Raw genomic sequence first — 12,480 nt, forward strand, 5'->3', positions numbered from 1 at the left:
GATCTGAATTGGCACACAGCCATTGCCCATTACCATGTGCACGGAGCTGTTTATTAGCATTTTTGTGAAAAGAATGTCACCATGGTTACGGGGCTCCCCAGCTATGGGACAAACTGCCTCCCGGGTTGCCAGATCATGCGCGCATATCCCCCCACGGATGCGTCGACCGGGTATGGACTAGTTCATTTAATCAGGAGAGAGAACCCATTTATCAGCTTCAATTATATTGCGTTCCATCGCCAATTATTTGTTTCTTCACTTCCAATTCCGATTTATCCTGTATCCTGATTGGATAAAATTGGTATCCCAACCTGATTTTTTTTTGTTCACTAAAGAGCTGGAGAGATGGGGAGATCCCTGTTATTGAACAAACACTCTATAGCAATGATTATTATTATCAGAATATATAGCTTAATTTGTTTAATAAGCTTGACAACATTCAACTGAACAGAACCACTGTTCATGAACATTAAAGGGTTATTTTTGTCTCCCTCTAGAGGTGCCGGGAGATCGTAACGAGGTGTTCTATGACTGCTGTTCAGAGCCCTACCCGGACGTGACCTTTGTGGTGACCATGAGGAGGCGCACTCTGTATTATGCCCTCAACCTCCTGGTGCCCTGCGTGCTCCTCTCCGCCATGACCCTACTGATGTTCATGCTGCCCGCCAACTCTGGAGAGAAGATCAGCCTGGGTAAGACTGAGGAGAGGAGAGGAGAGGAGAGGAGAGGAGAGGAGAGGAGAGGAGAGGAGAGGAGAGGAGAGAGGAGAGGAGAGGAGAGGAGAGGAGAGGAGAGGAGAGGAGAGGAGAGGAGAGTTTATTTCAGTCAATTTTGTGGTTTACAGTAACATTACAGTAATAGGTAATACAAAAAAAAAAGTTTATCAAGAAAAGTTAACCACATTTCTGAGCAAAAGGGTATAGGCTTAAGCATTGCTTATTACACCTATACCCTTTTACAAAACAAAGAAAAATGAAAGTCAAAATGGAGAGAAAAAAATACAAAAAACAACCAAAACAAAAAGAAGAAACAAGGTACAAGGACAAGACAGAGAGAGGAGAGGAGAGGAGAGGACGGAAGGAGAGGAAAGGAGGAGGAGATGAGGAGAGGAGAGGGGAGGAAAGGAGAAATAATTTTATGTACAGATTCCTCCACCATATAGTCTCTCAAACCAGACAACTCTTCCTCTCTCACCCACAACCTTCTAGAAAAATAGTCTGTAACTGCGCTATCTTTATGAATTTCCATTTCTGCTTTACAAGCTAGATTATACTTCAAGTAATTTGATTTTCAGTAGGATTTACTTATGCGACTGAAAATATGAAGTGGAAGTGGGGGAGGTTGGGACATCCACTGTATTTCTTTCCTCATTTTTTGCGCTTTTGATATACAGACTGTTAGGCTGAAGTATTGTGTGAGCCATGCAACATTCTGTCTTGAGAGACCCTTTGTGGAAAAAAACATGTTTCTATTTCCCTAATTCAGAGGTGCTCAAAGTGGGGGGTTATAAGGGTTGTAATGGTTCCAAATGGACCCTTACAGGTCTGTAACTATGAGAGTATACAAATGGAACCAAATGGATCCGTAACACACACACACACACACACACACACACACACACACACACACACACACACACACACACACACACACACACACACACACACACACACACACACACACACACACACACTGTCTGTGTCTATGTCCTACAGGTATTACGGTGCTGCTGTCTCTAACTGTCTTCTCCCTAATGATCGCTGACATCATGCCTGCTACTTCAGACTCCGTTCCACTCATAGGTGAGTGTGTGTGTGCGTGTGTGTGTGTGTGTGTGTGTGTGTGTGTGTGTGTGTGTGTGTGTGTGTGTGTGTGTGTGTGTGTGCGTGTGCGTGCGTGTGCGTGAGTGTGCGTGTGCACGTGCTATAGAATAGATGTGTTCTAAAATCACAGTGGCCTTGTGTGGCTCATAGCTTTTATAAAATGGCTAACAAATACTGCATCCTAATTAAAACAATTGTAATAACAATATTACTAGAAGAATAATTCCATCAAGGAAGTGATCCCTGTGATTGCCTGCACAAACAAGGAAGTTGCTGTGCAATTGCATGGAAGGTACTGTTATAGAAACTCCAGTGAGTAACTCCGTGATAACCAAGACAAGTGACTTGACCCCGGAGACAATGTGGTAAAAAATATTTATTATAATCAGCACTGATGTCTCCAGGTCACATTAAGCATTAAAAGGTTGATGAGAGTCGAAGCAAAGCACAAGTTACATCTTAAATACAAGTTATAGATCTCTGCCCACACAGCGTGTGCGCGTCACAGACTTCACAGACTACATCCTGCTTCTGTAGAACAGAACAGGACGAACCGTTTGTGGTCCAGAGAAGGACACATACAGTACAGCTGAACTAGGCCCTTACAAGAGCGTAGATTGCCGAAAAGGTGACAAAAAGGATGATAACAAAATAGCCGGGTGCAAAGGCAACTCAGGCAGTCTACGTGACTTCTGCCACTACAGATCCCATAGCCTGTGGCAAAAAATGTAATATATATCTTAAATTTGAGAAAAGTAAAAAATCAACTTCAATCAGTTTTGAACATTGCCCGTCTCCGGCTCTCTGTGTCATTTTCTGCATCCATGCATTCACTACTCGCTCTCAAAACCCACCTCTTCAATATTGCTTTCCCCAGCTAACCGCCCACCCACTTGTTTACTGTTCTGTTTTTATAGATTTGGTTTTCTCCATCTGCCTTGTGAAGCGACTTTGAGTCCTTAGAAAAGCGCTATATAAATTGGAGGTATTATTATTATTATGATATACCAACCCACTGAGGAGACAAATGGGATGTAACTGTATAAAAGTCCCAGTCCGCCGATTGGTCGTTATGTGTTGCTTTATTGACCGGCTAGCCCAGCCTTGCATTTAAATCAAAGTCCTCGATAAGAGAGCACAATTAGACAATTGGAAACACCTGATCAATCAACCCTGGCACTTCTCCCATGATGAGTCACTCCCCTGTCTCCACCCACAGCATTGGGTGAGAGTTCAATGGAATGCTAATAAACAGCTTAAATTGAAAAGTTTCCCTTCATGCGTCAATGGTGGTCAAGAAAAATGGTTGAGGACAGACAGAGAGACAGACAGACAGACAGACAGACAGACAGACAGAGGTTACTAATTGTATTCTTTCGGCTACAGTGACGTACGTCACACGTTAGTAAATCATCCGCCATCTTGTTGTAGGTGCAAACCGGTTCATAGAAACCATAGAAGGCAAAGGCAAACAGGTGCTTCTTTCTCGGATATTTTGTGATTATCATGATTGATGCTTTTTTTTATGTCAGCCGACCTCATTTGCGGGCACCAGCCAAGTGTGCTGGTGCGCTATAAGCAAATATTGGCACTTTGCACACTGAATGTCTATACAGACTGTCTGCCGATGTCTGGATTAATAATCCTCAATAGTGGCCATTAGTTAAATTTGGGAACATTTACATTTGGCTGATAGACTCCTTGTCAGAACAGTTTAATCTTGAAATATTTCCATATGTAATGGGTGGCTGGTATTGATTAACGTTGCGTTGTTTGAAATTTTAGCATGATGTTGATGATCTATGTCGTAAATATTTGGACCTGTTTTAGATCAGATGTACTTTAATTCCATTTATTGCAAACTATCCCAAAACAATTGATTAAGTGCTCCTATTTCCCCCCAGATGATTTGATTTATTTATTTTTGTCCTAAAAGGGTCCATTTAGCAGATGACTATACTGTACTTGTGAGAAAATCATTAATCGCTTTCAACCTGGCATCCCTATTTTTTTCAAAAATAAGCCCCAGAAACTCAAAAAATATATATTTGGGGGTCCGTATAATTATTTTCATGAGATGGTGGTTGTTGCGGTTACCTGCACTAGAATGCTTAACCATAGTTTTGCGCTAAGACAGAACAATGTTCGGTCACGCAGCCCCATGTGCTGTTTGCACTTATGAGATAATGGTGCAGTTGGCCATGCCCCAAAATACCTGTGTCTCGAAGAATAGTATAGTGGGAAAATAGTAGGATAGTAGGATACAGGAGCACTTCTGTTATACTGCCATAGGAAAAACTAAATGGAACATTGAGGAATACTGTAAACCAATGACTCTCAAACTTTTTAATGTCAAGGACCCCCAGTTTACTATGCATTAGGCCAAGTGTTCCCAAACATTTCAGGCTGTGACCCCGCAAAATACTCATTTTTGAACTGGGGACCCCCCACCCTGACTAGCACTTGGAATTGTAGGAGTTGAGGCATTACATTTTGTTTGAAATCTAGTTCCTCAGATAGTTGTGACAATAGCCGATCTACAAGCTGCACAATGCCTCGCATTGGTCAGGCGTTGTGAGCTTGTAGTTCGGCTATTTTCACATAATTGCCTCTGTCTTCGGTAATATTTGACAATTTGGCTTATGTTTGACCATTTCTATAGTATAGTTTGTTGTATACTTTCGACGTAGTAATGGTCTTATTATTTTTATTTTATTTTTTATTTTAGAGGTATTAAAAAGGTCTTTTAGAATCCTTAAATTGTAACTTTAGAAAGATTAGAGATGTGCAGATACCCTGTATACAATTATACTGTACAGTATGTTGGTCTGTTTACAAAATAATTTGGGGACCCCCCTGGGAGTCCTGACCCCCATTTTGGGAACCCCTGCATTAGGCCACAAACCCTCCATAACTCTGAGAGTGTAGCAATGGAAACAAATGGAACCAAATGGACCCTGGGTCCATGATTGATTTTTATTAGGATCCAGAAGTCACCCCATGAGAACAAGAGGCGATAAAGAAATCCAGAGGATGGCACTATAAAAGCATTACTTTTAACATTTAATTCCATTGTGGTCTTCGAAGTAAAACTAAGAAAACACACTAAAATACACATAACATAACGAATATTGTCTAATTTCACTTACAAAATAAAACCAACTCAACTAAAAAAATATGAAATAGAACGACAACATATAAAACAAGCAATAATGTAAGTTAGATCAGTCTACATGTGAAATTCTAATGTACGTGTGTGTGTGTGTGTGTGTGTGTGTGTGTGTGTGTGTGTGTGTGTGTGCGCGCGCGCGTTCGTGCGTGCGTGTGTGTTTGCATGTGTGTGTGTGTGTGTGTGTGTGTGTGTGTGTGTGTGTGTGTGTGTGTGTGTGTGTGTGTGTGTGTGTGTGTGTGTGTGTGTTTGCATGTGTGCGTGTATGTGTGCATGTGTGCGTATTTGTGTGTATAGGTCCAGCTGCATCTGAGTGTGTGTAACAGGCAGACAGGCAACAATCCTCAAGTGTCTAATGTTCCTAGAAGCCTGGTTGCCTGGTGCAGAAAAGCTGTCCAGGAACCTGATGGTCTGGACCTTGAGACTGCGGTACTATTCGCCCGACCGTAGCAGCTGAAACAGTCACAAGCTTACAATGATGAACTGGGCTGTCCGCACAAAGCTCTGCAGTGCTTTGCAGTCGAGGGCAGTGTGTGTGGGTGCTTATTTTGGTGCTATATCCCCTCAAACCCTATAGTCTTAGTAAAACAGAGAGTACTTTGAGCACTTTTTTTTCCCATTCACACAAAATCCTATACGCAAGTATGGAAGTATATGGAAAATTGATTTGAGTAATTTCCAGGTGTGGATAAGTATGGAAAAATTACAAGAGAGCATTTCATCTACTTTTTGTACTCAAATATCTTCCAATATGGTCAGAAAGAATTGCAGAAATGCCTGTAGATTTGAGTCTGGAAAAGTATGGCATTTTCTAATGGAAAATGTATAGGAACCCTGCAAATCTCTTTGCCAAAAATAGCCGATCTACAAACTCACACCCCGTCGCAATGCGGCACTTGTAGATTGGCTATATGTGGTGAATGTTCCCCCCCAGAATAGGCAGGCTGGGGCTCAAGTGGCTAATAGTCAAGTTCCCCCTCAACACCCCCACTGAAAATCTGCTGACATGGCGTGGCGCCATCAGTTCATCACTCATAATGAACCAATGATTTATATTGTAATGTTAGAAAAATCAATGCTTCATTACTGCTGCAATGAATACTAAACAGAACTGAGGTCATGACATCAATTAAGACAAAAGACAAGACAAAATATTTTAGTCCATAGACCAGTGGTTCCCAACATTTTCTGGATCAGGGCCCACTTGAAAATCTTTGAAGTGTTCGCGGCCACCCATCTGACCACTTAACTGTTATATTATCAATAACGTCTTGAATCATTCAGGGGCCCACTTGCAAATACGCTCGTGGGCTACAAGTGGGCCACCAGTGGGCCTCGGTCCGCAGGTTGGGAAACGCTGCCATCCAACTGTGGATGTATGGCATTGAAATGTGTGTTTGAGTCTAATCCTCTCCTCTCCTCTGCTCACCCCTCCCCCTCTCCTCTCCTCTCCTCTCCTCTCCTCTCCTCTCCTCTCAGCTCAGTATTTTTGCAGCACCATGGTGATAGTATCCATGTCAGTTGTAGCTACAGTCCTCGTCCTCACGCTCCACCATCATGACCAGAACTCTGGCACCATTCCTCACTGGGTGAGCTGCAGTGTGCGTTCATACAGTACGTGTGTGTCTGCTGCGTCTTAAATGTCCCCACTAGTATAGCATAATTTGAGAAATAGACAGTGAGAGAACAATTTCCCTGCATGGTCCTCACAAGAGAAATGGTTGTTATACTGTTAAAATCAGTTGGTAGATCTCTCGCCTTTGGACCACAAGGTCATGGGTTTGATCCCGGTGCAGAAAGTCGTGCGGGAGCTGATGGTAGGTGTTGTGCTCCACCTCAGTAATCAATCTCCCAGGGGCCTATATTGGTTCAGTAGTTCCCAAATGTTTTAGCTCAAGACCCAAAAGAGAAATTAGACCCACGGGACCCAAACTAGTAAAAATAGCAGATCTACAAGCTTGTGTATAGATCTGCTATTTTCATTACTTCTTAAACGTTAAAAAAAGGAAATTATCTGATTTTATTTATGAAATACTTTTGGAAAATGTTGCTATTGTTTTTAATTCATGAGATGTTGTGCTTTGTTTCTGTTAACACTGTCTTTTGAAACGTCTTTTTTATCTTTTTATGTAGCAAACAAAACAAAGGGAATATTTACTCGTGACAAATAAAAATTATGTTAAAAAAAAGATAGTCTTTCTGTGTGGAGTTTGCATGTTCTCCCCCCGTGTCCCCTAGGGTAGGTACCCTCACAAAAAACATGGAGTAATCCTGGTCTCTATTCACCTGTTTCCTAGGCTGTGTGTTTTCCACTTCCTGTCGATATGATCCAATGAAATCCAATGAAACTGGTCAGTTGACCAATGATATCCAATGAAATCGACAGGAAGTGGAAAACACACAGCCTAGGAAACAGGTGAATACTGCCTCCCCCTGGTCAGGGGGTCAAAAAGGCATTCATAAAATTGCCGTCCCAAACGTCCTATGTCCTCACAAGTATAGCAATACAAACGTGTGTGTGTGTGTGTGTGTGTGTGTGTGTGTGTGTGTGTGTGTGTGTGTGTGTGTGTGCCCTGACCTCTGACCTCTCCGTCCACCAGGTCCAGTTAGTCCTCCTCCACTGGGTCCCCCGCTTCCTCCGCATGAAGCGGCCCGACCGCCCGCGGCCCTGCTGCGAACAACCGGACGCCCCGAGCAGGACCGTCGTCTCCCCCGCCTCCTCCTCCTCGCGCGACACCACCAACGCCTCCTCCATCGTCAACACCACCTCCTCCCTGAGCCTCCTCCCCCGCTCCCAGCTCCTCCACCCCCCCGACCACCACCACCTCCACCAGCCGCAGCTCAACGGCCACCTCCCCCACGCCGCCGCCGCCTCCGGGTGGAGGAGCCAGAACTCCGTCAAGAGCCACGAGAGAGGCGGGGGACACCACCCGCACCTCCCCGCGACCTCCTCCTCCTCCTCCTCCTCCTCCTCCTCGTCCTCCTCCACGGTCAGGGGTCCTCCGTTCGAGCAGCGGGCGACTCCCCTCTCTCCCCCCGACCTCCACCCTTCAAACTCCGATGGGCAGGGGGCGGGGGGAGCGACGGCGACGGCGGCGGGCGGTGGTCCGGTACCCGGCGCCCAGGCCGGGGGTGGTCTCGAGGAGTCCCCCATGGAGGAGCGGCAGATGAAGGCGCTCCTGACGGAGGTGCGGTACCTGGTGGAGCGAGCGAGGGAGCAGGAGAGGCGGATGAGCCTCGAGGAGGACTGGAGGTTCGCGGCGGCCGTGGTCGACCGCCTCTGCCTGGTCGGCTTCGGGCTCTTCAACATCGTCTGCACCATCGCCATCCTCGCCGCCGCGCCCAACTTTGGAGAGTCGCTGTCCAAGGACTTCATCTAGACCCATGGGGGGGTTCTCAAACTATGGGTCGGGGGACCCCCGAGTGGGGCCTGGGGGAGAAGGTGGAAGGTGGGGTTGCACATTACTGGAAAAAAAAGATGTGTCTTTCCAATTAAGTCGGTGTTATTTGTTTTTAAAAAGCATAGCCTGTGAATGCGTTTGATTCGTTTTTGTTTTTTTTCGTTTTTTATCAAGGTTCTGACAATATAGGCTATTATGCTATCATTTACACATGTGAACAGAAATCATTTTCTGTAGCTTTTAAACCACGTTGATAAGAACAGTAATCACAACGTTGTAAATGTATTTTCTAATAAATATTCCTATTCAAGGCTACCAATTCATTTTTAAATATGCTTTATTTCAACTTTGAAATTGCACAATAATTCAAGTGTAGGGGCGCCAAAACGTTTCCCCCATAAAATGGAGGAAAAACGTTTGCGATCCCTGTTCTAACTACATGAACATCTAGCGACAGACAGTTCATGATGTAATCGTTTTAGGTAGATTTTCTAGGTCTAAACAACAGCCTTGTACATTAAAGCAGCACTATGTAACTTTGTAACAACTATATAGCATATTATGTACCATAAAATTAAGTTAAAATGTTAAGCAATAACAAACATCTTTCCATAAATGTACAGACTTAACAGTATTTCTATGTATAGAGGGGAAAATGAGTTTCATCCAGGCATTCAAGCTCACATCGCATTGCGATGCGATGTGAGCTTGTAGATCTGCTAATAATTCTAGCACTGCCCCTACCTGCTTGCGATTGGCTGAATTCAGGAAGGGGACCGCCCCTTCCTACTAAATCACGCTGGTCACACCAAGGCAGAACTGCCAAACAAACACGTCGACTGACCAATCACAGCGCTCCCTCACCGGATCTTTGTGCCATGCTTGTTTGTGTTTACAAAGTGGATCGAAGAACACTGAGTGAAACAAAATTTGTCAAACTACCGAAAACAAAGAGTCAACAGTGGAGTCAATGTCATGAAGATGCAGTAGCCAACATTGACAATCTTCAATGGTAAGACGACTGACACGTTAATTATGCAAATGACAGTGTGTATAATGGGTAAGAATCTACCATATAAAAGCCCACACAAGTGTAAGCAGGGAGAGTAAACAGCCATGCTAAAACATTGTAAGACATTTGCGTGTCAGTGTCTGAGTTTGCTCGTCTGTCTGAGTTTGTTCCCCCCCACGTGTGTCTGTGTAAAACTCATGACTGTGCCCTGTGCAGTGCACGAGCAGACACTCACAGGCATGGAGCTTTCCAAAGCGTCATTCACTGCTAGTTCCTGCAAAGCCACGCCAATTCAGACAAAAGAGTCAAAGATAGAGTGTCACGTCACTTGCGCAACTGAGCAGGGAAGCAGAGAATATTGGGTAATGAAGGCAAAGACGTTGGCTTTCACGTTATTTGTGTCCAAAGTGGCCACTGATACCTGAAACGACATAGTGCAACTGTAAACATACAGTACAGTATGTATTGATTCTTTTTTTATTACATATGACTGCTTTGTTTTTAAGGATTTTTAAGACATTTATGGTTATACATATAACACCAAAATGAAAGATCGAAAACGTAATTGGACTCACTACTACTACTACCTGAACCACCGTGAACGGTGACCCATCCATTCTGCATTATTTTATAAATGTGAAGAATGATTTACTATTTATCGTGTTGCTTATGTGTAAACTGAAACAGCTGCTATGGCATATCTTGACGTTTAATAAAAAAACGACTCTTACAATTCACGTGTGTGTGTGTGTGTGTGTGTGTGTGTGTGTGTGTGTGTGTGTGTGTGTGTGCGTGAGTGCGTGCGTGCGTATTTATCTATCGATTGAATACTTTATTAGCAGTTTGCAAAAGGTACAGTTATACAATAATGCTAAAAGGATAACAAGCCCAGAGGGCTTGTTTCCATTGTGGTCCTGTGTATTCAATTCATCAAGACATACAATATATACAAGAGATCATCAATACTAGGAGCAGTTAAAGTATATTTACAGAAAAGTATTAGGGGGTCATTTATTTTGGCAAGCTAGCTCTTTGACTGCCAGAGTATTTTCATAAAGTACTCCCCCAGTGCCAGCAATTTTCGTTTTTGTTTTTGTTGCTATTTTGTAATTTTTCATTCAAATAAATTGTCTTGAGTGGGTTTTTAAACCATACGACAGTTCTACCAGTAGGCAGCAGCAAATGACAGCTTGATCAGCTCGCTGACTCGTTCGACCCCCCCCCACACAGGCCAAACACTGTATAAGTCATAACCGGATGTGACGTGTCCTCAGATTGTCCGATCGGCCAAAAATACGATGTGATACACGACCCCGATGACTGATCGTCACCCAGACCAAAGAGAATAGAAGAGAACCTCTCCGTTCGTATTTTCTACCGTGTGAAAAAACGTGTTTTTCCCTATTCTGGCCGAAAATGACCGCGGAAAAAAAAGAGAACCGGAAACGGAACCCCAGCCATGAAACCGGATGCATATGTGGGTGAAGTAAGTGGAACTCGAAACCTAGATTGAAATATAAACAGCATAGCGCGATGAGAGATTAAACAATGAACGCGCGTCCAACGCGTCTAACGCGTCTAACGCGTCGACGGCCAACTGGACAAACTAGCAATTGACGCGTTATCGAGTCAACGGCATTCAAAGAAGGACTTCTAGGCTAGGTCCAGTTGCAAATTGCAGACAGGTGCTCTGTTATGGCGGTTTTGAAGGAGGGTAGGGAGTCACACTTTATGATGGCTGTTGGTAGGGCATTCCACATTTTGGTGGCATAATAGATGAATTCGTTCATGTTTGTGCAGAATCTCGGGGGAATGAGATCAGTGGAGCTCCCTCTGGTGTTGTGGAGAGGTCTGAAGTTTTGCTTTTAATGCCTATGCGGTGCAAGGTGCATGCATAGTCACAATTACATTACAATAATATTCTCTCAATACAAGTGAACAAAGTTTTGGCTGGACTTTACACTTGATTGTATTACCGTCAAGTGTGGTAAACCATATTCTTTACAGTCTATGGTTCACATCCACCACCTGGTTCTCTCCCCTCCAGATAGGATTTCATCCAGTTTTCAAATCAAAACCGATTACCTTCAACTTATCTATCAGTACATATCCTCGGTGTGACATGTCGTCAGGATGTTTTCTTGGGTCTATGAAAGAGGCATTATTCCCAACCCTCAAGTTGCTCTTTTTGGCTGGTCAGAGAAGCTCACAAGCACTCAGTCACGCCTGAAGAGCAAGAGGCTTGATGTTTGGAACGGCTGCAGCCAAGACAATGATTCTATTGGACTGGAAGTCACCCTCTGGCCTGTTTCAAAAAATAGCTTAATGAGATTATTATAATCATACAGATGGAGAGAGAATCCATTTCCAAAGATCCAAGTCACACAAGCAATTCTCAAGATTATATGGAGCCCTTTATTATAGACTATTAAGAGGAATGGTGAATGTTAAGTACAGTAGGCAAATGAATGTGAGGATAATCAGCAGTCTCCAGTCTGTCAATCAGTCTGTCACCTCCTCTCCTCCCCTCTCCTTTCCTCTCCTCTCCTCTCCTCTCCTCTCCTCTCCTCTCCTCTCCTCTGGCATGGCTCCAGTAGATGGAAGTGGTAGTTAACAGGACGCACAGGGAGTGTGTGGGAGTGAGAGAAGAAAGGACAAAAGGCAACGAGGCAGAAAGAAATAAAGGACAGAAGGAGAACCACTGGGGGGAAAGAGAAAGAGAAGAAAGAAAGTGAGAGATAATGACAGAAGTGTGGACTCTGGGGAGAGAGAGAGAGAGGGAGAGAGAGAGAGAGAGAGAGAGAGAGAGAGAGAGAGAGAGAGAGAGAGAGAGAGAATGCTGACAGAGCGAACCAAGACCAATAAGGCTTTAAGTTATTGGTCATTAACAAGGGAGAGAGAAGGAGAGGAGAGATGGAGAGATGGAGAGGAAGTTAGATAGAGAGAGAGAGAGAGGAGGAATCGAAGGAGAGGGGGAGAATGAAGCAGGAAATAGAAGGAGAAGGAGGATGAGGGGAGAGAGAGAGAGAGAAAGAGAGAGAGGGGGGGGTGGTCTTTGTCCTTCAAAAAGTTGTA

General features: G+C 44.0%; 1 protein-coding gene across 1 annotated transcript in view; it reads left to right on the forward strand.

Annotated features, from left to right (window-relative positions):
• Positions 1-8,378, forward strand: part of LOC311042601 (neuronal acetylcholine receptor subunit alpha-7-like) — a 14,813-nt gene extending 6,435 nt beyond the window's left edge. The window contains exons 6-9 of the mRNA XM_084053421.1: positions 498-692; positions 1,716-1,802; positions 6,472-6,581; positions 7,593-8,378. Coding sequence (XP_083909547.1) covers positions 498-692; positions 1,716-1,802; positions 6,472-6,581; positions 7,593-8,372 — 1,172 coding nt within the window. The 3' untranslated portion in view covers positions 8,373-8,378. The remainder of the gene's footprint in view (positions 1-497; positions 693-1,715; positions 1,803-6,471; positions 6,582-7,592) is intronic.
• Positions 8,379-12,480: the final 4,102 nt, after the last annotated feature.

The sequence above is a fragment of the Gymnoscopelus microlampas genome (assembly GCF_963454915.1).
Source record: "Gymnoscopelus microlampas genome assembly, chromosome: 3".
Taxonomy (NCBI): domain Eukaryota; kingdom Metazoa; phylum Chordata; class Actinopteri; order Myctophiformes; family Myctophidae; genus Gymnoscopelus; species Gymnoscopelus microlampas.